The following is a 25,841-nucleotide window of genomic DNA, read 5'->3' as shown; positions in this document are numbered from 1 at the left end:
TAGCTTGCAAAGATCTATCAAGCACCTCGAGGCGACTTTTGTTGTGATTTGGCGCTATATAAATAAAATTGAATAGATCAGAGGTGAGCTTCAAGAGACAAAGACGTGGTTCTTATAAACATTCATGCACAAAAAAACTTTGACCCCAGTAAAGTCAAGTTAAAATGTATTATTAAAAATAATTGAACACTTACTTCATTCACAAACTCTCTGACTTGGTCCAAGAAAATCCTTTTGGGGCGTAATTTTTTCATGTGCATCTACGCTGTATGTTAATAAAAGTGCCTGTGTGAGATCTGAGACACAGCTTTGACTAAGAACTCTCTTTTTGTTCTTACTTTATGGCTTTAAAAAAATATCGAGATATATATCGCATGTCACCATCCAGCTAAAAAATATGGAGATATGAATTTTGGGTCATATTGCCCAGTCCTAGTCCTTATACACACACAACACGGTAATATTACGTTGACGCACAGTACGTATCACTCCGCGAGGCCCCAGACTATGGTAGCCGTAATGCTCCGACAATCCATCAAGTGGTGCGGCTTCGTAGCTTACCAAAGTCGTACTAAAACATTTTTTGAAAGGTTTCTGAGCACCGTGTAGCACATATAATCAGTTCGCGGTCAGTAAGCACAACCAGAATTCATGCATAAGGCACAATGTCGATTTTTTCTCATATTAAAATATCGATATTTTAGTACTTTGGGGAAACTATATCATTTGGATCTCTAAATTGGAAGGAACTACTTTCTCTTACGCCTTTCATAGTCATATGCGAAATCCGGCTGTATAAATGTGTTGCATCTATATTTTTATCTCGTATAAAAATATATCGCTATATTTAAAAACTCGATATATCGCCCAGTCCTAGGGTGTCACACCATGATGTGAAGATTTTCTTTGCCGTCTCCTCCGTCCAGGGTTAGGCATTCATTTCTGATGGTTGGGGTAAGCGGCTAAGGAAAGCATTATGTCAATGAGATGTCCCCACAAGGGTGTGTGTGTGGAGTCAGTGAGATCATATTGATCATAAAACTGAGTGTTTCACTCCAAAATCTCAGGGACTCAAACCACAAACAGTAACGCTGAGAAATCAGAGATAGTTTTTACTTTTGTCTTCATGTCGAGACCAGCGTCAGACTGTCGACCTGTCCACGGTGTACCCCGCCTCTCAGCCTGTGGTAGCTGTACCCCCCTCCCAACAGGATACGTTGATAGATAATACTCCCAGACACTTGATTCTGTTCATCTGGACGTGGTGTTTTCAGTGGGAAAAGGAGTCACTTGGATGAGTGAAGAAGCGTTTCTCCCACTGAAAACTCTGCGTCCAGATGAACAGAATCAACTGTTTGGGATTTCCTTACCTGGATGATTGAGCATAGACACGATAAATAATATGAATGCATTTTATTTTAGATGTCCTTCAAATCACTCAAGTTCACCAAAAGAGTTGCACAAAAGAGTTAAAAACAACAAGAAGTGTTTGTACAAACTCTGTGTTTGCCTTTGTACTGCATTTCCTTTTATAGTTATTTATTAGTAACAAACTATTACACTAATTAAAGCCATTAAACAACATCCGACAGATGTGAAAATCGCACAAATGAACCTGAACGTTTCCTGGAAATGTGAAATTAAACTAACTTTAAAAATGATGCAAAGTGTATTTTTTAATGAGTTTCAGATTTAATGGAGGAAGTTATAAATTTAACTGAGTATCTGTGATCATGACTGCATGAATTAAACAAAAACTGAACTTTATAGCAGCAAACGTGAAATAACGACAGACTGAATCCAGTCGAGTCAATAAAACTTTATCGTTTAATGTTTGTCATTAATCATGAATCCACAACACAGCAGTTTGTTTAGTGAGTAGGAAAAACGTGAGTATTTACATCTACCATCATACACGTCACAGTTTATACCCATGCTAACACAACAAAGACTTTTATATACAAGAAATACTATTAGCGTCGTCATACAAAGGAGTGCCATCGTTGGAACTATCTAGATTTGTCATTGATGCAAAATACACAAAATCATAATAAATGTCTCTTCAGCTGCCCTGAAGTGATCGGGATAATTCGACAGAATGAACGTGGATCGCTGTGGACCGGGTTTAAAAACTGGTTTACATCAGAAAACACAAGGCGAGACGATCACAGTCGACGTGTATACGAGGTTTGCCCTTCATGCCCGCGATAATACGCCCTCTCCTCGTTTATGTACAAAGAAATCAACGCGTCTCCTCTGTGAGCTCCGTCGGATTTCCCTCCACGTTCCTCCTTCTAAAGGAAACACAGACTGGGTGGGGTCAGTGGTTTTAGTCTCACACAAAACTTACTTTCTTTAAAAAAAGCACCAAACTACTTTTAATTTTCCTGCCATCCGACACGTTCAAGCCAAAGAACAAAAGAATGAACCGAACGTCCTACAAACAAACCTCTGATTTGCATAGTTCATCTTCACCTGCGTCGAGTTTGATTCACTGAAATCTGAACACTTCATCGCTGCAGACAGAGTATGCAGGACCGTTTGTTTAAAGCAAGAGTTCACAGCAAAATCAAAGATGTCATTTTAACCGTAGTAACCGTTTAGACATCTCTTTTGTTTTGGTGGGAATGACCCAGGTTTGGAGATATTAGGTGCAGAGATTTCTGCCTTCTTTTCAATACAAACTACTAAACAGCACAAAGAACTACTTTTTTACTGTCTACATCCGCCAGCCAAAGGAAAATGCAGCCAGGTCTCTCTTTAGTGAGCAAATAATTAATATAAGCTGGTCAGAGCAGGCCGTCACTTTACATAAAAGATGCCGTACCCACCAGCGAGGTCCCTCCGTTGGATATGAAGGATGCTGCATATTCATATAACAGCAACTTGTCAATTAGACCCTGGTTTATCCACTTGTTTGCCTCCAATAGAACGATAGCTGATAAAATTAAAGTCCTGACAGTAGTGAGACTCATCAGGTAAATATTTACTGAGGTCATAGTTCAAGCTGCGGGGGTTGTTTTCTCAGACTTTTTTTTCCAGGACAAACAGTTGCCCCCTAGTGGCCACTGGAAAGAACGCAACTTCCAGCTTTGTTTTAATTTTCAGACGTGGAAGCTACAGCCATCCTTTATATACAGGCCCAATCCCAGTGTCCACTCACAGGACAAAACAGACTGTTACCGGGATAAGAAATAAAAGCACCAGAATAAAACTGTAACGCAACAAGCACAAAGGAGCAACGACACAAAAGGCAAAAGAAAATCTGCATGTGTGGTTGCAGCATATGCATGTAAAGTAGGTTTAGTTCAGGGAGAAGAAAATAGTTCCCACATGAAACATCTTCAATAGGTTGTTGCTGCTTCTTTATTTCTCAGTAGCTGTCAACGATCTCAGATTCTCAGCTTAGCTCAGGCATATTTAAAAGACAGCGGATGTCAAAATGTTCTGAAAGGATGAACAGAACTAAAAATCAGGAGAAAATAATGTACATTTAATTCTGCTGTGAACTTTTCTTTAGTAAACTGTTGTGTGACTTCTCTCCCTCTGGTGTAATTCGATCCTGATGTAACACACTCTCTCACAAACTGCCGTAACAGCACACACCTTCATTGTTGCAGTTTCTCATTGCTGAAAAGCTTCTCTAACCTGCCTGCGTCATGTATTTACAGCATCCCTGCTCACAGCTCTTTGTAGGCTCAGAAGGATCAAACATAAACGGGTCAGCACGACTGCACACGGAGCTTTACAGATAAACAAACACACAGAATGATAGAAAAGTGATAAAAAATTAAACCTTCCAGTGCGTTATGTGAACTGGAGGTAAAGGTTGCAGGAAGAAAATGCAATAAGGTGATTTCTAAATCTGGCTTTGTATAAACTTAAACATATTAATATCAATCTTCATGTTTTGCAAAGGCAACAAGCATAACAAATGTGCTGTGAGGAAAACTTTGAGAGCATTCAAAGCTGTTTAAAACAGAGGTAACATCATACGTTGTTGGCATAAACACAAAGGCGTCAGTGCGAGTCTGTAACAACTGTTTATATTGCTGTGAATACACACAGCACGTGAATCAGCTGCACTGAGTGTTAATATGGGTTTCAGTTTCAACAGGACAACAATCAACTCGAACTTCACACAAGGATGAAAGGGTTGATCATTTAGGGAATAAATGAACTAAAATTATTTTAAATGAAATTTATAACTAAAAGTAGAAGAAGAGTGAAGCTAAAGATCTAAAAACAGACAAGTTCAAGGAGCTAACTCGAGCCGTGCTGCATAATTCACCTGTAACATCATCATTCAGTTCACCAAACACCCGACTTCATGAATTCAGCAGTTTTCTGCAAACTGTCCGGGCTGTGGTGCAGCCTCTGTGTGCGCCACGGGACAGTTTCATGGCTTTAACTTTTATAAGTGGGGAAGAAAGAGACTGGAAACGCTCACCGGACACAGAGCGCCACTGAAAGTCCAGCTCTAAACTAACTAAACTAAACCGTCACTGCTTCACTCGTGTGTTTATGGTGGAGAATTCAAGCAGCGCCCGTATCACTGTTCACACAGCTCACACCATGCGTCGCAGCAGGAAGTGCACATGTGCAACAACTGTCTGAATGATGGCTGTTGTTCCATGTAGCTTACTGGGTCAGTGAATGCAGCAGACACGTTCACTGACATTACAGGAGCTGAATATTTAAAGTGGAGCCGCTCTGCTCATTTCGAGCTCTATATTTTGATGTTTGGACTCGACCAGCGGAGCTTTGCATGACTCAGTTAAAAATAATACTGCAATGTGTCTGAAACAAGCTGCTTCAGTGCCCGTCTCTTTAGACTGGCTGCTCTTTGTAAACAAAACTACGGTTGTGTTTACTGCGCACATCCATCCTGGTGTGACAGAGTCAGAAAATCCAGAACTGGTCGACTTTAGTAGCTCCTGAAAATGATTTAATGGATGAAGTAAAGTTTGTGATGGTTCTAAGCGTGCAGACGCACTCACACACACAGTCTCGTCGTTTCACTGAAAACAAACCTGTAGCTTCTCTAAAGCAGCTAAAGCCATACGAGGCAGAGTGCGCACTCGGGTCGTTAATCCTTAAATCTAAAACGTCTCAACCTGACTCACTTTGTCATCGACATATTTTTATGTGATGCCTATATTTACTTATGCATGTATCCCCTATTTTATTGTTCTAACTTACGTTTTTTGCTTTCAGCCCTTTATGTAGACAATGTTGATTTGATTTATTTCGTCGTTGTTCTCTCTGTCTTAACTTTTAATTCGTCCCATCTCGCTCTTCGATGTCCAGCTTCCTGTTGAAATGTATTTTTCTATTTTTGCTTTTCTGTCAAAGCACTTTGCAAAGACATCATGTTATTATTATTTAGCCTCACAGGGGAACAGTTCTGTGTTGGATTTATCTAAATGTAGCTGGACTTAAGTTCGAAACTACAAACTACAGAGCCACCAGCCATCGTCACCAACACAATATGACACTGAATCAGGAGTTTTCTGCACCTTTAGGAGGAACCAAAACAGGACGAAGCTCAAACACAACGATCAGCTTCACCATGCAAAATGTGAGATGATCGGACACCAGGCAGAGCACAACGAGGATTTCAAATAGCCACGTGAGCTAACGGCTGTTCAACCTAAAAAGGGGGCGAAGTGATCAGGATGACAGTCTGCTCACAATCTGAGTGCTAAATGTAAAACGAATATTTAAAAGAAAACACTAAAATACAAAAGTATGACCCTTTGCAGTACTTTTACACGTCTACTACTAAATCCTGCTGATTCAACATCCTTGGTGTTCAAAGTGGTTTCCTAGACTACAAAGACATCAGTGCACAGTACAGTGTTTCTCCAGCGCTTCACCTCACAGTCTGTTCAGTGAATGAACATGCATACAAAACAGTACCCTGATTAAAAAATGTACAGTCATTACTTTCATAGAAAAAATGCCAAAAAAGGTGTATATTTACTTCAGTTAACATCCCTAAAAATACCAGCAGTCGGACGCCTCGCACATATTTACAGGTTCCTCCGCTGAACGCATCGTCAGCTTTAAAAAACCCTCAGAGCAAACGGTCCCTCGCTCCTGTTCTCAGGAGCTGCAATAAAACCTTCAGCTGTTGTGAAGTGCACATCGCGTCTGATGAAGCGGCTACTGTCGGCTCAGAAAGCCATTTGCACATTTCTTCAATCAAAAGTATAACGACTGAATATAAATTATATGTATATACTTCTTTATACTGTATTAAATGTATCTACATTCTCTCTTACTTAAATATAAACACTTCTCATCTCTGTCGTTTATCTTCAACATTTCAGGAAAAAGTGACTGAAAATCTTCAAAAGCCGTCGCTCTGTTTGCATAAAGCATCACTTAAAGGTACTTTTTGGAACTTCCTGTTTTATAAGATTAACAAAAAGTAACAGAATATAAATACCAGCTTGACTTTATGTCCTAAACTATCTGTGTTTTCTGGTCAAATGAGGTCCCGGCCGTACTTTGGTGTATTACCTTTTGTTCAAACGCTGCCCCCTGGTGGTGAACGTTGTATTTACATCGTTACAAAAAGTACCTCTAACCGATGCCTTTATAGCCGCTGTTTACGTGACAGAAATAATCATCATTAGTTATTTGCTTTAATTTTGGTCTTTTGTTGTCATCTTTTTAAATCATCTAAATCAGTGATTCCCAAACTTAAAGCTGCTAAACTGGTCCCACATTTTGTTCACTGCAGGACAGGCACTTTCCTAAAGTCTGGCTTTTATCCAGTGGCTTTAAAAAACCTGAAATACAGGGAAACTACTTAACTGGGTGAAGTCCAAACAAAGGAAATGATTTTGCTTTCTTAGTTAATCTGCAGTGATGCAGAAAGGAAAACATGACATTAAGTGACGGGTCAATTATCGGGACAGCAAAAGTAAATATAGTAAAAAGAATATATCACGGACAATAACATGAAACTTCTTGTTGTGCTTATTGCGTCTGCTCAGCGAGGGAGGAGAGAAAGTCCTTCACAAACTAAAAAAATCATTGAGGTGCATGGAATCTGCCTCTGGAAGACACCCTGCAGTACCTTCACAGCCCACTAAGGGGCAGCAGCCACACTTTAGGAATCACTGATCTAAATAATCCTTCAGTGTAACATCCCTGCTTTGACCGTTCTGTGTCTATAGGTTTTATTTGTACATAAATAAAAATGTTTTTAAAGTGCCGTTTGCCTTTAAATCTTCAGAGCGAGGCTTTTTTTATTTGACTAGAAATCCCTTCGTAAAATCACGGGTTCAGTTTCAGGTGTAATCATGAATTTAGTGAAAAAGCTGAGCAGCATTTTCTCGGGCTAAACCCGCGTCTGCACATATAAGAAGTAAAGAATCAGGATGCAGTGACGTGAGGACTGTTTGGTTAAAGGAAACACATCTCAGGTCAAGGACTCGTTAGCTGGAGTGTGCGAGAGCAGACTGAAACCTTTAGTGGTAACTGGAGGACAGCTGGGGGCGAATCAGAGCTACCCTCAACTTCATGACCCAGTTTCTAGTTTGGCTCTCGCTCTCACGTCTTTTCTTTCTCTCTTTTGAGAAGAGTTTTCTTATCTGTCCCTATAAACCACGAGGGGGCGTCCTACTCCTCGCCGATGCCGTGCTCCCACGCCACTTTAGCCTGCTCATCCTTGGTGGCTGCGATTATGGGCTGGGAGATCTTGCGTGGCATGGGCCGCGGTGCGGGAGGTGGAGGCGCTGCAGACTGGCTGATCAGGGAGTCCTCTTCAGGGATGCAGCCCTCTCGGAGGTAGGGTTTAGGGGGCAGCGCCGGAGGCTCGTGGAGGTGGTAGAGAGGCGGGTGGTGGGGGATGTAGTGTGGGTGGAAGTGATGGTGGAGTTGGTGGTAGTAGTGGGGGTGTTGGGGGTGCGGCAGCACATCCTGCTGCTGCATTTGTTGAACTCCGATGGAGGCCAAACCCGGAGCCTGGGGTTGGATTTGGGACGCCGCCTGAGCCGGGGTGACGCCTCCCGGGGCAGAGTGGCTGCGGCAGGGCGGGGGCTTGACTCCATCCAGGACTTCAGGTTCGGAGACGCTGTACCTGACGGGCTGGTAAGGTGAGTCGAGGTCCTCCTGGTCGGTGGTCCAAGCCTGGCTGCTGGGGACGGACTCCAGGGTGTCTGTGCGGCTGGCGGTGGGGTCAGAGGAGGAGGCGGGGCCACCAAAGTTGCTCTCACTGAGGGAGGAGACTCCGGAGCTGGCGCTGCCTGACAGGTTGGAGTTACTGCCATCCAGGATGGACTGTGGACTGGTGGGCGAGGCAGGTATAGGATGCAGGGGAGACTGGAGAGAGAGGAGAGGGAGAGTCACACAAACAATCACTAACACAGAATCTGTGATTAACAGCTGTGGTTTTATTAAATATGTTTAATTTGTGTGTCGATATTTCATGTCTGTTAATTAGGGCTGCCACGATTACGTCGACTATCAAAATTGTCGACGACTGATTTAATAGTCGACGCGTCGTTTGAAGCTTTGTAAGATCCCAAAAGACGCAGGAATAAGTAGTAGGATTTAAGAGTGTAATAACGGACTGAAACAGAAGATGGCAGCACTGCATGTACAAGGATGCCAGCTGCCGTTAAACCCCGAAGAAGAAGAAGAAGCTGTGTCCCAGAATTCATAGCGCAGCCCTGCTCAGTTTCCAACAATGGTGGCAGCTAGTTAGTTTTAATATTACTCTTATTATTCTTTCTGGGTCACAAAATAAACGTTTAACATATTTTCAGGCGAGAATGTAGCTGTGTAAACCTCAAATATCTGCTCAGTTTATCAAGACACCACATATTTTCAAAAGCGCTCCGACGTTTTCGGAGACGTCTGTTAGCCACTAGCTCGATAGCTAGCCGGGGGCTAGGCTCACTAGAGCCGTGAGAACACCGGACTCCCGGCAAATCGTTTTCAACCCACCGCCGTCTTTCGCTACTCAGGTTAAACATGATATATAAGTCACTTAGATAACTTAAAAATGTTATTGTCTTTTTTCAGTATTTTATTTGTTCCTGAGTAAATCGGTTTGGCTGAGATTAAAGTTATAGTTTTTACACAGCTGAATAAACGTCAAGCAGACAGCTGATTATCAGAAGTGTGAGATGCTCGAGAATTTACTCCGGTGTCCTGTTATATTTTAGATAGCAAGGAGTTTATTAAACTTCACTGAAACAATCTGCAAATTTCATTAAAATTTAATAAACTATCATCTTGTCTTTATTTTTAGTTAGCACATACCTTAAACACTTAAAGCTGTAAGCTAATGATAGTTATATAAGAGCAGATGCTGCTGGTGCAATAAGCTGTACGTTTTACGTCCAATGGATGATGATCTGATTAGTCGACTAATCGCAAAAATAATCAGTGACTAGTCGACTATCAAAATAATCGTTTGTGGCAGCCCTACTGTTAATATTTAACAAAGCAGATTCTGATTTTTCTCATGCATAAACATGAAGATCACAACTTATTTACAATTAATGTTTTCTAACTATAATCACATCTGATTGAAGTGTAGAAGCAAAACAATGACAGTACACATTAACGGGCATACTTTAAACTATAAATATACCAAGTAACACAAAAAGCAGGATTCTGGAGTGTTTGTTAAAAAAAGAGGAAAAAGGAAACATGAAGTCAATAATTCAAATGTTGCTGATGAGATTAGGAACAGGACACGAAGGTGAACTGAACAGAAAAAGACACAAAGCTTCCTCACAGACGTATTTGTCGTAACTGTTGGTGGATAAACTGTAAAGTGATTTTCAGCTGGTGTTGCCGACTCAGCTGTGAACACTGATAACATGGACACCAAGAAAAACACACAGACAGTAATGTGCACTGATTTGTGAGTGCATACACACACACACACTAATGGACTGACAGACAAACTTCATCCAGACAGACAGCAGGCAGGAGGAGGAGGAGGAGGAGGAAGAGGAGGAGAAGGGTACCTTTCTTAAAGAGCGCGCGGGGAGAGCTGGAGGGAGGTCGCTGACCTGGTGGTGGAAAGCGTCAAAGTGCATCGACAGGTGTTGCCCTACAGGGGGAGACACAGCAGGACTGACTGAGAGAAACTCGCACACACTCACACACATTTCAGACCAGAGAGGAGGAGGAAGAGGAGGTGGGAGGAGGGGCAAGGGGGAACGAAGGTCAGATAGTGGAGAACAAGAAAGTACAGGCAGGTGGGTGGGGTTAAAACAGGAAAAGGGGGAGTTGGAGGAGTGTGTGGAGGAGGGGAGCATGATAGCATTTAAGTTGTTTGATTGCAGTGGTATGTAGTGTGTGTCTGTGTGTGTCTGCAGTGAAAACGAGATCAAATTAACCAAAGTTCAGAAAACGCTTCCTTTCTTTCTCTCTGTGCTTCGAGCTGTGCAGACGTCTCCTGTGAGGTTACAGGAACCACCAAACGCTTCATAAACACTTCATGTACCTGAACTTTCACTCTTGGGACTCAAAGGTTTGAATAATGCGATTTGCAAAACTGCATCGTCACAAATACTCCTGAATGAAAAGCAGAGCTGCTTTGAATCCCCGATCATAGAGGTCACGGAGAGGAGAGGCCCAGCACTATTCTGTTAATACTTTCTCAGCCAATCAAAGCACAGCTTGCTTAAAGGGGGAAAAAAGCTAAAACAGTTGTTTTCAGACAGAAGACGAACTCAGAGGCTGCACCGAGACCCACCATTAGATACACAGGGATCATGGAGATCTGACAGAGGTCAGGAATGAAGAACAGAGGTACAACCATTGAACATGACAGAGGAGATGAATCTCCCCTGAATTCTGCTCAGAAAACAGTCATGTCTTCTGACCCGGTGCTTAAAAAACAGATTCAGTTCCACAGCCAGGAAAACGTTACAGAGTCCCCCACACAAACACACTGCAGGGGAACCTGTGGGGATCCCCCACACACAAAAACCGACACACACAACGATGCACAAGAATCAACGTTTCGCTCTCGCACAACAAAAACCCAGCAGGCGTCCACGGATGACACTTTCTAGGCTAAAGGCGTTCAGTCGCATGACTTCATGTCCAAACTTGGTTAAAAAGTGGAGTTTAGTAAATATCTAGTAAACATTGTCTACATTAGATATTAATTCTGTAAGTCTAACACTGAAGTGTTTCTCTGTAGCTGTGAGCTGTGTGTGAGGGGGACAAACGGTACATTCTCTTGGTGGTCATGATCATCCAGCTCTGCATGTGTGGTTCTCCCTGGGTTGCAGCTCAGCTGTTTTTAGGATTATTGTTTCACAGTAAAAGGTTCAAATCCACTGAGGCGATAAAGAGGAAGTCCTTTCATGTTTCAGACGGTTTTAGATGTAAGAGAATGACATAAAAAGATTTAGCGCTTCAGCATCTGTCATGGTCCGTGGTCCTGTGTGTGGAATGTGTGATGCGCGGGTAGCCACACCCCCAGGCTGGGCCATCACCGGCACACCTGCTCTCCATCGGGGTGATTACCTGAAGAGCTACTTAATCCGGCGCTGACAGATGCTCCACGCCAGTCCGTTAATCACCTCTCTGTGGTAACTAGACTCCCGCGAAAGCGTTGCATTCATATCTTGTTGGAGCTGCGTTAAATCTGCCTACTTGTGTCTAGGTTTCGATCCGGCGTTCAGCGTCTGCCACCTGCCTGTCCTCCTGCTCAGTTGGATCACCCGGTACATCATCTGGCCCATCCACTACTTCCACGGATTCCCTTCTCACGGACTTCCCTCCCGAGCTCCCACGGTCCCGCTCTAATCGTAAGCCAACTGGTCTAACTCAGTTTTGATGTTTCCTCCGCTTCCCGGCTCCCTAGTAATCTTCTCCCCTTTCTGTTGCAGCCTCCCACGGCCCCGATTCCGGCTTCCTCGCATCATTGTTGTTTTTTACTTCCTCGTTTTGCTCCTTTGGTTTTCCCGGGTCGCCTTTTGTTGTTATAATAAAGTGTCATTTTCTGCTAGCGCTTGAGTCTGCGTTTGGATCCTTTTGTGCACGTGCGCCGCGGCGCATGACAGCATCTGGCAAAGTTTGGTTTATGCTTGGTGGGAAATCAGTGCACAATACACACACACACACACATGCACACACACAGTTTCGTACCTTGAGGCAGGTTGCGTGGTGGAACAGGTGGTGCCATGACGCTGCCAACGTGGGAGGAAAGGAAAGGGAGGGCTTCTCTGGTACCGCTGTCCAAACTCCAACTACTGGGAGTGGTCAGGACTGCCGGGTGGAGACGGGTGGAGACGGGTGGAGTGGAGAAGATTAATAGATGAGTTTTACAGAAATATTCTGTAGTGTGTGTGTGTGTGTGTGTGTGTGCCGACCTTTCTCAGCCACAGAGAGGTTTGGGTCGCTGCAGGGTTTGCATGGACCGATCACCTGGTGGAACAAAGCCCGCTGGAAGTTTGGTGGCTGAGGAGGAGACCATGAGCTCGTTAGAGAGGACCACAGCAATCACCTGAATCAGACTTTAATCCGTCTTCAGCTCAGTAAAGAACTGAACATGATTGCATTTGAAAATATTTAAAAGAATATTTGAAGGTAGGTTGAAGCCATGAAAAGCACCTGCAGCATCACAGGTCAGCTGATCACAGTCCAGCACAAAGAAAACTAATCTTTGTGCACAAAACAAGAGCTTCCAGTTTCCTCACCTGTCAAATCCCACTTTACCCTCTGCATGTGACGTACCTGCAACTTCTAATAAATCAGATTCGTCAGACAACTGTCACTGCTGTCGTTCAGTTACCTGTCCATTGTCTGTGATGTTGGTGTACATCGCGCTGCTCGGCCTCTCTCTGTGCGGCGGCAGCAGCATCAGCATCTCTCTGTTGTGTCTGTATTTGTCAGGCAGAGATGGCGAGCCGACTGCAGACAGACAGATTACAGAAGTGAGAAATGTCTGAAAGAATACAAAATATCAGCTAAATATAGTTTTAAAAATCTTCCATGCTCACCTCTGATGGTTGAGGGAGCGGAGTTTATCATCTGAGAAGGAGCAGAGTGGGTGGAGCTAAGACTGGAGGAGGACAGGCTCGCCTGCAGTATTGTACATATAGATTAGAATAATGTGAGGTATTCGAGCAGCGATGCTCAGCTGTGCACAAAAAGCTGGACGTGATAATATTACAGTGTTTTGTATTCATATGTGATATATGGAGTGTTTCTTGTTCCTTGCAACACGTGCATTTCCTCTCTGCGAATCACGTTTTTCACTGACCTGCATGCGGTAGAAGTCCTCGGGGTGTTCCACTACCATGCCGTCAGCCAGGATCAGCAGATTGCCAACGTTTCCCATCTCGCTGGAGTTGTGAGAGGAGAGAGAGGAGGAGGAGTTGCGCACAGGAGTCAGAACAGCTATGGGACTGGGAGGAGGGAACGAAAGGAGGAAAAAAGAGGAGAGGAAACAGGGAGGGTAAAGAGAAAGAGGGCGGGGGGAGAAGAGGGAAATTCCAGGTAGAAGAAAAGGAAGGAAGGAAGGCCAAACCAAAAAAGAAGCAAAAGCCAAACAGCCGGCATGCGTGAGGTGATGCGGTGAGAATGAGAGCGATGGTCAGCCATGAGCATGCAGGAAGCACGATCAGGGTGGTGTCGGTGAAGGAGAGAAAGAGAAAATGGCAGATTTTCAGAAAGTGCGATGTGAGCAGAGGACAGCAGAGATGCTGCGAGGAACTTGTCAAAGATCATTAATGAGACACAGCCGGTGATCAACAGATGGAGGTGAAGCCAGTGAGCAGAAGTGTGCTGACTGTGAAGGATGGTTTCTGCCGCGTTCACCACATTTAATTTAACAGTTTCCTTTAAGAATAAGATGAAAGTAATTAACGAGGATTATTAGTGATTTCTTTTCTGCTTTATATGTTTACAGTAACACTTCCAACTATCAAATGCAACGAAGCACAGCAGAAGATGTGGAGACGACCAGGGCAGAACCTGGAGTGATGCCCAGACCTCACTCGACCGAGCCACCTCACACGCCTCTTTATGGGGACATGAAGCGCTCCCAAACCACCCGTCGGTGATCTCTTATTCCAGTGAGGCTCCTCTTTGCCTGGTTGGGCCGCAGACCCAATCCAAGGAGTGGAGCTAAACTCGGTGAATATGATTTGATATCTTTTCTTTCCTGTATTTAGAAGGGCAGTGACAGCTTTAGAGGGAAGGGTGGAGGCTGCTTTGTCTCTCTTGGTCCGTGCCCCTCTGACCGACCCTCCATGCAGACTTAGAGGAAACTGACTTTGAGGATTTTTTAAAACCTTTTCAACATGTTTAGATACCCTGAATGAGGTTTTGATGACATGGTGCAGACTGAGGAGTGTTGCTGAATAAGATTAAAGCAGGAGAGTCTAACAGGAAATTTAAAAAGTCTCTGCGTGTTGCTGACCTGTGTCGGTGCATCAGTTTGAAGCTCTCGGGGCTCATGGGGCCGTGAGTGGCCAGGATTCCTCTGGGTGTGTTGGGCCCTGAACCGGACTTGTCTAAACCAGGCAGACCCTGCAGAGACACATAGAAGCACTGCTCTGAATATTCACACTGCCCTCGGGCGTACACACAGACAGAAGAATCACTGGTTGGAAAGGTAAAGGTAAAATTATGAACAGAGGTGAAATGTTCAAAGAGATTCTTTGCAGTGACGTCGTCTCTAAGCTTGGCGCACGTTAACATCCTCTTTGAAGAAGAAACTAATCCATCCATCCTTCCAGCATGTAATGAATCTTCTTCTACACTCGTTCATTTTGGTCCATGAGCTACATCTGAACAACAGCTCCGCGTACGTATTTGTACCCCTGAGGTTGTGATATTATATTATTTCGTGTGCTCACATGGCAGAGGCTGCTCCTCATCATCTGGAACTGATCGATCAGCTTCTTGTGCAGGGGACGCATTTCTGGGTGCACCAGCTTCTCGTGCACAGCCAGACCGACTCCCAGGATGTGAACCTGTGTGAAAACCAGTTTTTAAAAACATCAGCGGATGAGATCTCACACAAGAAGCCTGTTAGTATGAGAAAGAATGAAGACGAGGTCGCTGCTCACGTTGGTCTACAGACAAAACGTAATGCACGTGTTTCACCTGCGCAACTTTTGCCTGCTTCATGTCAACAAATGTTTTTCTACTGGATCGAAATAATCTGACATGGTAGAGGGGGCGAGGTTAGGGGGCATCTCCTCCTATCAGAAACTTGATATAATCAAAGATTCACCAAACCTGTTTAGTAGCTTTTGGGACATTTTGTAATATAAAATACATTTTTAGTCTTTATATCAAATATAGTCAAAAGTATTGTTGCCAAAAATATTAACGACATGTGAAAGTTTGTTTTGAAAAAGAGCGGCACATCACAGCCTGACAGCCCACTGACTATTAATGGCCATGGGGCTAATCACTCATTTCTTTCTTGTTTTGTATCAATGAAATATCCTGATTAAACGTAAACATTGTTATTTTGGAAACAGATACACTATAAAAAACAAAGAGTTGTTGTTAATGGTCATTTTCTTTCCTTCAGTTCAGTGAAAGCGTGAATGATAACGTCTGCATGCAGATGAAAACAAAAACTATAGATTCAACTATTACAGGATTCTGAGGTTTTTCTTCAATCTGGTCATCGTGACATTTGTCTCACGCTAAAGATCAAATTCTCCACATGGTTCTATCTGAACACACTTACAGCTTCAGTGGAAGCACATATAGAGCTTTAATTTGAGTATATGGAGCCAACTTGGTCTACTAAAATCTCTGTCTCCTTCCTGTTTCTTTCATTTAAGGAATATTTCTAAACTGCAACATATGGTCTCCTCAGCTGAACTGGAAAAAATTGTCCATGCATTTGTATCATCGCGTTTAGATTATTGTAATTCCCTGATTACCAGCTTGGATAAATCATCTCTTTCTCGCCTCCAAGCTATACAAAACGCAGCAGCCAGACTACTAACTCGTTCTAGCGAGCGAGCTCACATCACTGACCTGTTCTTTACATTGGCTCCCAATAGATTTTAGAATTCGTTTTAAAATTATTGTTTTAACGTACAGAGCACTAAATGGCCCCAGATTATTTATCCAAGCTTCTCACAAAATGCACTACTGCTCGCCGTCTCCGCTCACAGACTCAGAGTTTGTTGGTTGCTCCCAGAACACGTCTGAAGACGAAAGGGGGCGGAGCCTTTCAGTCTGTGGCACCAAGGCTGTGGAACAGTCGACCTCTACAACTACGTTTGGTTGACTCTGTGGAATCCTTTAAAAAACAGTTAAAAACTTTACTGTTTAGACAAGCTTTCTGTTTACCAACGCTTTTTACATTTTTATATTTTTAATTTACATTTAAACTCTATATTGTGTATATTGTGCATTTTGCTATTTATCGTACTGTTTATTTTAATCTCTGTGTGCAGCGCTTTGTGACTACCTGTCTATGAAAAGCACTTAATAAATAAACTTTACTTACTTACTTGGCATCTCAGGACAAAAAGGCAGAGCTGTGTTATTAAAGCTCTGCAGGAACGTCAGCAAACGACATCTCACCTGCTCCTGCATCAGGTCTTTAAGCTGTGTGATCTTCTCAGTGTCTTCAGGGTGACTCGTGATATACTCCTTATCAAAGAAAGCCTGCAAACGAAGGAAAAAAGCAAAGTGAAACCTCATAGAAATGAACATTTTTAGTCCATTTTATACATATTTTATTCACACAGATTCAGAGAGATTATGCCCACGGCTGACAAACTGCTGTGCTTTGTATTAAAATACATGTTCTGTAGTTTTGTTTATAAAAGGAAACTCTAACATATCACTGAGGTTAGTGCATTCTGGAGTGTTTGTGATGCTATGAGAAAACGGTCTGAGTGGATAAAATAACCTCCTTCACCTGCCTATAAAACTGCCCACTGTGATGCGCTGTAAGATTTTACTGCTGTGACTCAGCCTCGCGCAGGCCGATGACATGAAGTTCACTGTTTGTCTGACCTCTTGGTATCTGGCGATGCCTCCGTTAACAGCAGCGTCGATGACCCCGTTCAGCGTCATGCTGAGCAGGTTGATGTTGCTGTGCAGCTGCTTGTGTTGGTACTGGCTGATCAAAGTCCGCAGCTCCTGGTTCTTATTCTCCACCACAGAGATGGCGTTTTCTAACGGGCTCACCTCCACCTGAGAGAGAGACGCAGAGAGACGAGGAGTCAAAGTGAGAGACGCTCAGATTACTTAGTAGAATATATCATAATAGATTGTTGTGAGTTTATGGATCCTGGTTATCTTTACAGATCTCTTTCATGTGCTCACCAGCTCTCTCTTCTCCACCTCAAACCAGCGGGAAATCCCGGGCAGAGGGTGGGTGAGGATCAGAGTCGTCCTTTCTATCCACAGACTCTGAAAAACACAACAAGCAGTGAGACAAACAGTCCAGACTTCAGAAGGTTTGATGTAACATCAGCAGCCATCGAAATCTCCTGAAATATCACTAATTAGCAGAGGTGTGGACTCGAGTCACATGACTTGGACTCGAGTCATTAATTTTATGACTTTAGACTTGACTTGAAAAAATGTTCTAAGACTTGTGACTTGACTTGGACTTTTACACCAATGACCTGGGACTTGAATTGGACTTGAACCGGTTTACTTGAAAAGACTTGATATTTCACCCCAAATCTAAAATTTAACACACATATTATATAGAAAGTGTGCACCATTAATTCAATTCATTCATTCATTTATTTATTCAAACCACACTCCGTACGTATGTGTGTGTGAGCTGTAGCACAGCCAATCAAATTAACCAGATTTTTTTAAGAAGAAAAAAAAAAACGCTCAAAAATGCTGCAAGGAGTTTTTTTTTTCAGGTACATAAACTATGAAGTAGTCAACAAAAAAACGAAATGCAATATGCAAAACATGCAAGTAGAGAATCACAGACAGAGATGGAACAACTTCCAACTTTGTCTGACAGTTGAAGTTGCATAAAGAACAATAGGTGGTGCTTCTCTTTTGCTACGATGAGATCATGACTTCTTCTAACTTTGTGATGTCAACTAACTTTAATGTGTATGATATTTTTGTCATGCTATTTTAAAGCTGGTCCTACAAGCACATCTAAGAATAACATGCAGCTTATCTCTGAACTGTTGGTGAAAATTCTTCTTGGAGCGAAGTTTAATTGAGCTGCATTTTATAGAGGTGCAGTTTTCACAATTTGTGTATATTTTCTAAGTTCACTATTTTGTCATGTGTTGAGAAAAACACAGATTTAAAAATCACATGGTCTAATATTTACATATTTAGCATATAACTGCAACATGCTTCTTTTTTTTTTAAAGACTCGAAAGGACTTGAAATTCAAAGTTTCAGACTTGTGACTTTACTATGACTTGAGGATAAAGACTTGAGACTTGCAAAACAATGACTTGGTCCCACCTCTGCTAATTAGTGTTGAGAAACCGGCTTATTAATCATCTAAACTTCAGCCAAAATGAGCCATGCTGGCTGAATTTTCAGAGAGCTTCAGAAAAAAACACCAGGCAGATTTTAATGAACTGAAGCAACGCTGTAAAAAAGAGGCGGATAAAAACCCTCCACGACGATGTGAGGGAGTCGCAGAGTGTTTGATGCTGTAAGCTGCTGAATCACGAGGAAGGATGAAGGAGAAACGATCACACTGTGTGATGTCTCGACTGTCAGGGATGGAAATGACAGACGAGGAAGATGTCAGATAAATTTCACAGGAAGGAACTTAAATGTAAAACTTGGATAAACAAGGTAAAAAAGGTTTTTGTAACGAGTCACTGGATATAAATGCTGTTTTATTTCATATTGTAAATCGCGTGTCATTCATAAGAATATAAACAAAGGCAGGTTCAGCTGGGTTGTAGTAAGTAAGTGTGTTAAGCTGATTCATTGAGTATCTAATAAAAGAATAAGAGGAAAAAGCACTTCCTGTCTCACTTTGAACTCATTGTCTCGATCTTTGGGGCCTTTGTGGAAGGGCCGGTCGTAACGGAAGCGGCGGACGTTGTTCACTCGATAGAAACTCTTAATGCGGTCCGGTACTCGGTCCATCTGCAGGACGGTCACGCTGTCCGGCACCGGCGTTACTGCGTAGATCTGGAGGTCTGAGAGGAGGGAGGTCAAAGATATAACCGATAACACAGCAAACAAAACGTTTCCATGGACGTCAGGCGTGGATTAATATTTAAATCGAGCAGTCTTTGGATGAACATCAGCTCTGCTGCTGAAGGATACACTGTGCATCGCACTGCAGGATGGCCTCGTCCGGTTGATTGGGGTGCTGCATTGCGATGGCTTGCGGGAATTCTCCCAGCATCCTTTGCTGGAAGGCTTCTAACCTTTCGTAGTCATGACCACGGCAGACAAACTCTTTGTTCTAGAGGGAATGAATCAAAAACGAACAGAAAAGATTAAGATGTTCATTTTTTAAAGCAGAAATCTTGAAGCCACCTCTTAAGTAACAAAACCTGCAGTTCCTGTAATGACCACTAGAGGCTGGATCCCAAAATGCTCTACAGCAGCCGTAAACATGTTCACTTCTCGCTTCATAACAGCTGCTGGGTCATTGAGTTCAGAGGTGGCAGCTCATCTACAGTCAATTACTAGCTTGACCAAAGTCCTTCTAGAAACAAGTCTATCCACCCTGCAGCCATCGAAATATCCTCAGAGAGTTTGCTCACTTTGCCCCAAAATAAGGTTTTAAAAGCTTTTTTACTGGTCGGCGTTTGTCTTCTTCTGTGAGAAGTGAAACCATTAAGGCTTTCACTTTATTTTCTAATGGAAAATTACTCAACTTCAAATAAAGTTAACGTGCAGTGTAAATGCTGCACAGTGACATCACTCACTCTGAGGAAGAAAGGGAACTTCCTGCCGTAGAAGCCGACCCTGAAGAACTCGGGCTCCAGGCGCTGCTGCTCCATGATGTTGTCGTAATAGGCCGCCTCCATTTTCTGCAGGTAAAGGTCGCGGGGGGAAGATTGTGAGATCTGATAATTAATATTTCCTTATCATATTAAAGATCTAAGAGATTCTTGATGTAAGTGTTGTTGAGGCTCACCCGTATCCAGCTGAGACTTTGGTAGTCATACAGGGATTCGTACTGGAAGGCCAGCTCCCTGCACAGAGGAATGCCGTACTCCCAACACTGAGGACACACAAACACACAAAACCATGGAGGCGCTGATGTTTGAAGCAACAACACAACAACTAACGAACTGCCTTTAACTGCAGCGAGCTGATTGGTTACCAGATAACACTTTATTAAGCACGGGGTCAGTATGTAGAGTGTGAAGACGCAGCAAGTGTCTAATATGAAAGTAGTTGCTGCACCTTGTAAAACCAAGACTGACACCCCGGTGTTAGATAAGATAACATACCTTTATTAGTCCCACAAGGGGAAATTTCACAAGGCTGCCGACCTATTGCACGCAATAACGGCGCCATCTTTCCCTCCGACCATACATACATTACACAAAACCATCACACGGGGAAGACAAGTCAGAGAGGTCTAACAATGGAAAAATGCACCACGTGAGGAAAGATAAGGAGAAAAAAATGTGCACAGAGCACATGAAAAAACTCTTAATACACCAAAGAAACACATGACAAGCAACAGGGGCGGTGAAGGGTGAGACAGCCAGTGTAGACGGTGCATCCGGGCCTGCAGCCTGTGCGCTGGTCTCCTTGATCCACCGTCAGCATCGGAGGGGAATAAGCGTTTGGAGGGGGAGGGGGGATGAGTGTATATCTGTGTGTACATGTGTATATATGTCTGTGTGTGTGTCCAGAGTTCAGCTGAGACAGTGTCCTTCGCCCTGCCAGGCTAAGTAAACAGTCTTCCAGCCAACCCAGGTGGCCTTGCATGGAGTGGGAAGGAACAGACTAAACACAGTCGTTATCAGGGTGTTGTTGTTCAGCTACAGCCTCGAGACCACAGCTGGCGCCGAAAGGGTCTCCACATGAAGTGATGGTGCTTTTTACTTTAGTGCGAACAGCTCATATGAATTTCAAAGTTGTTCTAACAGTCGGACACTGGTCTCTCAATCTCCCGTTGGAGAGCCGCGAGCTTCTCCAAGAGCCGTGAGCTAGCAAACTGTAAACAGTCTGTGTGAGGAAGTTTTAAGGAAGAAGTCGTTTCATGTGCAAATCAGATGCATGATTTTAGTTCACTGCTCATGTAAGCTTAGCTTTGGACAGTTCATTTGCAGAATTCTCTTTATATGTTACAAGAAAGTGTAACATAGTGTGAAGGTGCAGCTCCTAATATAAAAGTTTAATACAGAGAATCAGAAGCTCCGGGCGAGAGGTGAAGGTGGTTAAAACAAATCTGTGGATAAAATAGGTGATGATGTCTCGTAGAGAAGGATTGATGCAATACAAGCAACCTGACAACTTTACATGTGCATGTAGGACTGATAGAAGGTGACTGAATTTCAATTAGAGAAGAAAAAAGCCCACAGAGGCTGCTGTTGCTGGGTTTGGCGCTTTATAAATAAATTCAATTAAACTGATCACTCAGTCGACTCACGTTTGAAACGGTTTATTACAGTTACTTTATAAAAATGTGTATAAAACTGAGCTGCGTTCACAATTTTTGCAGGATGGCCCAAAGAGCCCTCTAGTGGATAATGTGGGTGTTGCACAGGTGGAAACAGCAGATATGTCAGTGAGACTTTACAGCAGACGGCACATTAGGATGAGAGTGAGGCCTACTGTGGGTGGCAGAGAACAGCTGAGCTCAGCTTCATTTCTCTTTTGTTAAAAAAAATATTTCATTAGTCAATAAAATGATTAAAATGACATATTTATAAATCACCTTTTAAAACTCATGTTAAGCTGTAAGCCATCAGTAAGACTACCGAAATGCTGCATACATACATACACCATTAATGAAGCAGCTCGTGACCTCTAAAGCCCACGCTAACCGTGTCACGCCCTCACCTTCCCCTTGTTGAAGTAGTGGATGACTTTCCTGCAGAGTCCCTCCTTGCGGTGCCACTCGGTCTGAGCAGGATAATGCAGGAACTCCTTCAGAGGACGCTCGTCCCAGTGCAGCAGCTCCCAGTATAACAGCAGGGTGAACGCGGCCTCTGCAGACAAACACGGAGCCCAGAGAGCGTCAGCCTGGCGTTTGTCACACGTTCTGCTCGTGAGTGACTGATTCTGCTGTACCTGTGTAGTTCTCCGCCTGCAGATGCATGTCACACAGTTTGTGGATGTAGCGGATGTACATCTCCTCCTTGTTGATCTCTGACTTGTAGAAGTTCTGAGAAGAAACAAAACAGACAATCAATGCACTTCCTGTGTTTATGCACTGATTTAAACCTGGGATGCCAAACGCTGCAAATACCCACTCGATAGCCCAAGGTCTGAATTAGGGCTGTGCGATATGACCAAAATCTCATATCCCGATATAAGAATTCTATCGTCCGATAACGATATAAATCACAAAAATTTAACATTTTCTGTAAATTCTGTGAATCTCTGGCAGCTCGACTTGCGTGAAGTGTTTCCAGCTGCGCGTCATGTAGCTGGAGTCGAGTGTTTTAACCGATGCATGAAACGATACATTTTTAGACATAAGTTGTAACGGCGCCGTTTTCTTTGTGAGTATTTATTACACGGCGTGCTGCGGGGAAAAGCCTGTTCTAACGTTTGAGTTTAAGGATTATTTTCTAGCACCTGGCGTCTTTTTTTACTTCTCATCGTAAATAATCTGCTCTTTCATGTGATTCAGTTTATTTTGAAAAGTCTCAACAGGATCTTGAGCTTTATTGTGAAAGCTTTATGTGGAACATAAACAAGCGGACACGCAGTGGTTTTACCGTCGTTGTTGCTAACGACAACACATAAAAACAAGCGCTTGTCTGTCAGTAGTGTGGTTATATTAAATATAAGAGAAAGAGAGAACTTTAAGAAATTAATATAGCCACTACAGCGACCATCAAGATGATGAAAAAATATTGCCGTAAACAGTTTATTTTGCGACACCACGAAACAAACGATAGCGTAAAATGAAACGATAGACGTTTTTATATTGTCATCTGATATATATCGTTATATCCAACAGCCCTAGTCTGAATCATCTTCATCATTTTCATAGACCTATTATGGCATACTGTACCAAACTTATATGTTAGTTTTTTGTTGGTTTGTTAGTTTGTAAAGGATCAAGTGTAGACCAACTGAATGTGGAAAACATGAGAATTATTCTTGAAGGCTGTTTATTTAGACCTGGACGGTTTAATAAATGTGAAGCAGCTTGGAAAGAAAAGTGTCTGGACTTGTTTAAGTTTTCTTGAAGACGTTTCACCTTCATCCAAGAAGCTTCTTTAGTTCTAAGAACAGCTGGTGCAGAGTCCCAGATTTCAGCCCCATCGGGGCGTCTCCAAGAGCAGCCATGTTTATGAAGTGACTGTTTGGGCTCTCCAATGCAGAGGTCTGATCACAAAATAGGAGAGCCACTTCGACGGGACAAAACTCGACGGGCTGTCCATCTGCACATAAAGGTCAAAGGTCACTCTCTCGAGGATGCCAATGTTCACATTCTGGACAGAGAGGACAGATGGTTTGAAAGAGGAGTGATCCTCGTGTAGAGGATCAATAGGGGGTCCATGACCCTCTTGCGGGGTCACTCCCATAGGCCTTAAATCTGGGACTGAAGAAGCTTCTCGGATGAAACGTCTTCAAGCAACTTAAAGAAGTCCAGACACTTTTCTTTCCAAGCTCCTTAGACTACGATGGCCTGGATGACTGAGAACCTTCACAGACAATAAAAGTGAACACTTTCTGAACTCAGTATTTTAGTGATGTCGCTGATTTAAAGGTCTTACCAGGAGGTTAACTGTGCAGCCAATCTTCTTGTTTTCTGTTTCATCTCCCTTCATACAGTCCCTGAAAAAAATGAAACCAAGTTTATAAAAATTCAAACTTAAACCTTCCACACTTACTTATGAACCTCCGCTTTTGTTAACTTGGGTGGGTGTTCTCATTTAGCCCAAGCTACAAGACACTTTTTCCCATGATAGACGTCACGAGATGCCCAACAAGTTTGCAAACAACAAGAAGACTGTTTTTGAAGACGGATATGAATATAGATACTGCAGGGGACGTGACTAAGTGCTGGTATTCTACAGACAAAGACTTTTATATGATGGCCCCGTATATGACCTGGGTCTCATAGTGTTTAAAGATATTTCAAAAGCATAACAACAAAAACAAACCTTCTATGACTTATGGAGCATAATTATCACAGATCAGTGAGCATAAACTACCACAGAATCATTCATGTCCTATGAATACAAAGGCTTTACTGTACCGGTAGTCGAGCAGTCGCTCCATCAGTCGTGTGACGGAGGTAACGAAGGAGATGCCCGTCTCTCTCCACGTCTCCTGCTCGATCTTCTCCAGCAGGCTGCAAGAAGCACGCAACAAATTACACACTGGAAACAGTTTAAACTGTGGGGACAAACCCACCACATGCCTCTGGACATACTGTGTGTAAGCTAGAGCTGCCACAAACGATTATTTTGATAGTCGACTAATCAGATCATCATCCATTGAACGTAAAACTACAGATTATTGCACCAGCAGCATCTGCTCTTATATAACTATCATTAGCTTACAGCTTTAAGTGTTTAAGGTATGTGCTAACTAAAAATAAAGACAAGATGATAGTTTATTACATTGTAATGAAATTTGCAGATTGTTTCGGTGGAGTTTAATAAACTCAGCTGTCTGCTCCTTGCTATCTAAAATATAACAGGACACTGGAGGATATTCTCGAGCATCTCTTTAATCTCAGCCAAACCGATTTACTCAGGAACAAATAAAATACTAAAAAAAGCCAAACAATAACATTTTAAAGTTATCTAAGTGACTTATATATATTTAATCTGAGTAGCAAAAGACAGCGGTAGGTTTGAAAACGATTTGCCGGTGTTGTGCCAAAGTAGGTATCCCCGACAGAATTTGTTTCCCCTGTGCTGGGAGCACACAGGAAGTACTGATGTTTTCATTTTGTGAAAAAGTGAAAAATTTGTATCATTACATTACCATTCAGTTTGAGGGTTACAATATTATATAATTATATATTTATTGCTCACGGGTATCAGATGGGATTATTTTAACAAACCATTAACGTTTTGGCTGATAACTATTTTTATTCTCCTATAACTTTACTATATAAAGAGCTAAATCCTCCAAAGTTTCAGGAGTAATGCGTCACAATAAGAAGTGTTTGTGAACGAAAAATCAGCAATGTGGGATACTGTTTGTCCGTGATTTACACAGGGGGAACAAATTGTGGCAGGATCAGCCTGATATTATTTGTATCCCACTATAACTTCGTTGTATAAAGAGCTAACATCTCAAAAATGTCAGGAGTAATTAGTCATTATAAGAAGTGTTTGTAAACTAAAAATCAACAATGCGGGATACTGTTTGTCTGTGATTTGGACAGTCCAGCGTGTGCTCCCGACGCAGGGGAAACAAATTCTGTCGGGGATACCTAATTTGGCATGACACCGGGAGTCCGGTGTTCTCACGGCTCTAGTTAGCCTAGCCCCCGGCCAGCTATCGAGCTAGTGGGTAACAGAGCTCCGAAAACATCGGAGCGCTTTTGAAAATATGTGGTGTCTTGATAAACTGAGCAGATATTTGAGGTTTACACAGCTACATTCTCGCCTGAAAATATGTTAAACGTTTATTTTGTGACCCAGAAAGAATAATAAGAGTAATATTAAAACTAACTAGCTGCCGCCATTGTTGTAAACTGAGCTGGGCTGCGCTATGAATTCTGGGACACAGCTTCTTCTTCT

General features: G+C 42.7%; 1 protein-coding gene across 12 annotated transcripts in view; it reads right to left on the bottom strand.

Moving 5' to 3' along the window:
• Window positions 1-1,804: 1,804 nt before the first annotated feature.
• The window catches only part of LOC146517776 (dedicator of cytokinesis protein 3-like), a 313,061-nt gene continuing 289,024 nt past the window's right edge, over window positions 1,805-25,841 (bottom strand). For 8 of the 12 annotated variants that reach the window (XM_085160372.1, XM_085160375.1, XM_085160376.1 and 5 more), the window contains 20 exons: window positions 24,341-24,436; window positions 23,856-23,916; window positions 22,195-22,288; window positions 21,964-22,112; window positions 20,081-20,167; window positions 19,869-19,973; window positions 19,258-19,399; window positions 18,961-19,127; window positions 17,305-17,391; window positions 16,993-17,172; window positions 16,555-16,638; window positions 14,856-14,972; window positions 14,417-14,547; window positions 13,256-13,400; window positions 12,993-13,074; window positions 12,785-12,903; window positions 12,363-12,450; window positions 12,139-12,258; window positions 9,999-10,084; window positions 1,805-8,337 (listed from right to left, as the gene is read on the bottom strand). In XM_085160372.1, the coding sequence (XP_085016498.1) occupies window positions 7,636-8,337; window positions 9,999-10,084; window positions 12,139-12,258; window positions 12,363-12,450; window positions 12,785-12,903; window positions 12,993-13,074; window positions 13,256-13,400; window positions 14,417-14,547; window positions 14,856-14,972; window positions 16,555-16,638; window positions 16,993-17,172; window positions 17,305-17,391; window positions 18,961-19,127; window positions 19,258-19,399; window positions 19,869-19,973; window positions 20,081-20,167; window positions 21,964-22,112; window positions 22,195-22,288; window positions 23,856-23,916; window positions 24,341-24,436 (2,842 nt within the window). In that variant the 3' untranslated portion in view covers window positions 1,805-7,635. The remainder of the gene's footprint in view (window positions 8,338-9,998; window positions 10,085-12,138; window positions 12,259-12,362; window positions 12,451-12,784; window positions 12,904-12,992; window positions 13,075-13,255; window positions 13,401-14,416; window positions 14,548-14,855; window positions 14,973-16,554; window positions 16,639-16,992; window positions 17,173-17,304; window positions 17,392-18,960; window positions 19,128-19,257; window positions 19,400-19,868; window positions 19,974-20,080; window positions 20,168-21,963; window positions 22,113-22,194; window positions 22,289-23,855; window positions 23,917-24,340; window positions 24,437-25,841) is intronic. The other 4 variants (XM_085160374.1, XM_085160381.1, XM_085160377.1 and 1 more) reach the window with 3 other exon arrangements.

The sequence above is a fragment of the Neolamprologus multifasciatus genome, chromosome 5, assembly GCF_963576455.1.
Source record: "Neolamprologus multifasciatus chromosome 5, fNeoMul1.2, whole genome shotgun sequence".
Classification (NCBI taxonomy): domain Eukaryota; kingdom Metazoa; phylum Chordata; class Actinopteri; order Cichliformes; family Cichlidae; genus Neolamprologus; species Neolamprologus multifasciatus.
The sequence above is the reverse complement of the archived record's forward strand: the minus strand, read 5'-3'. Positions and strand labels throughout refer to the sequence as shown.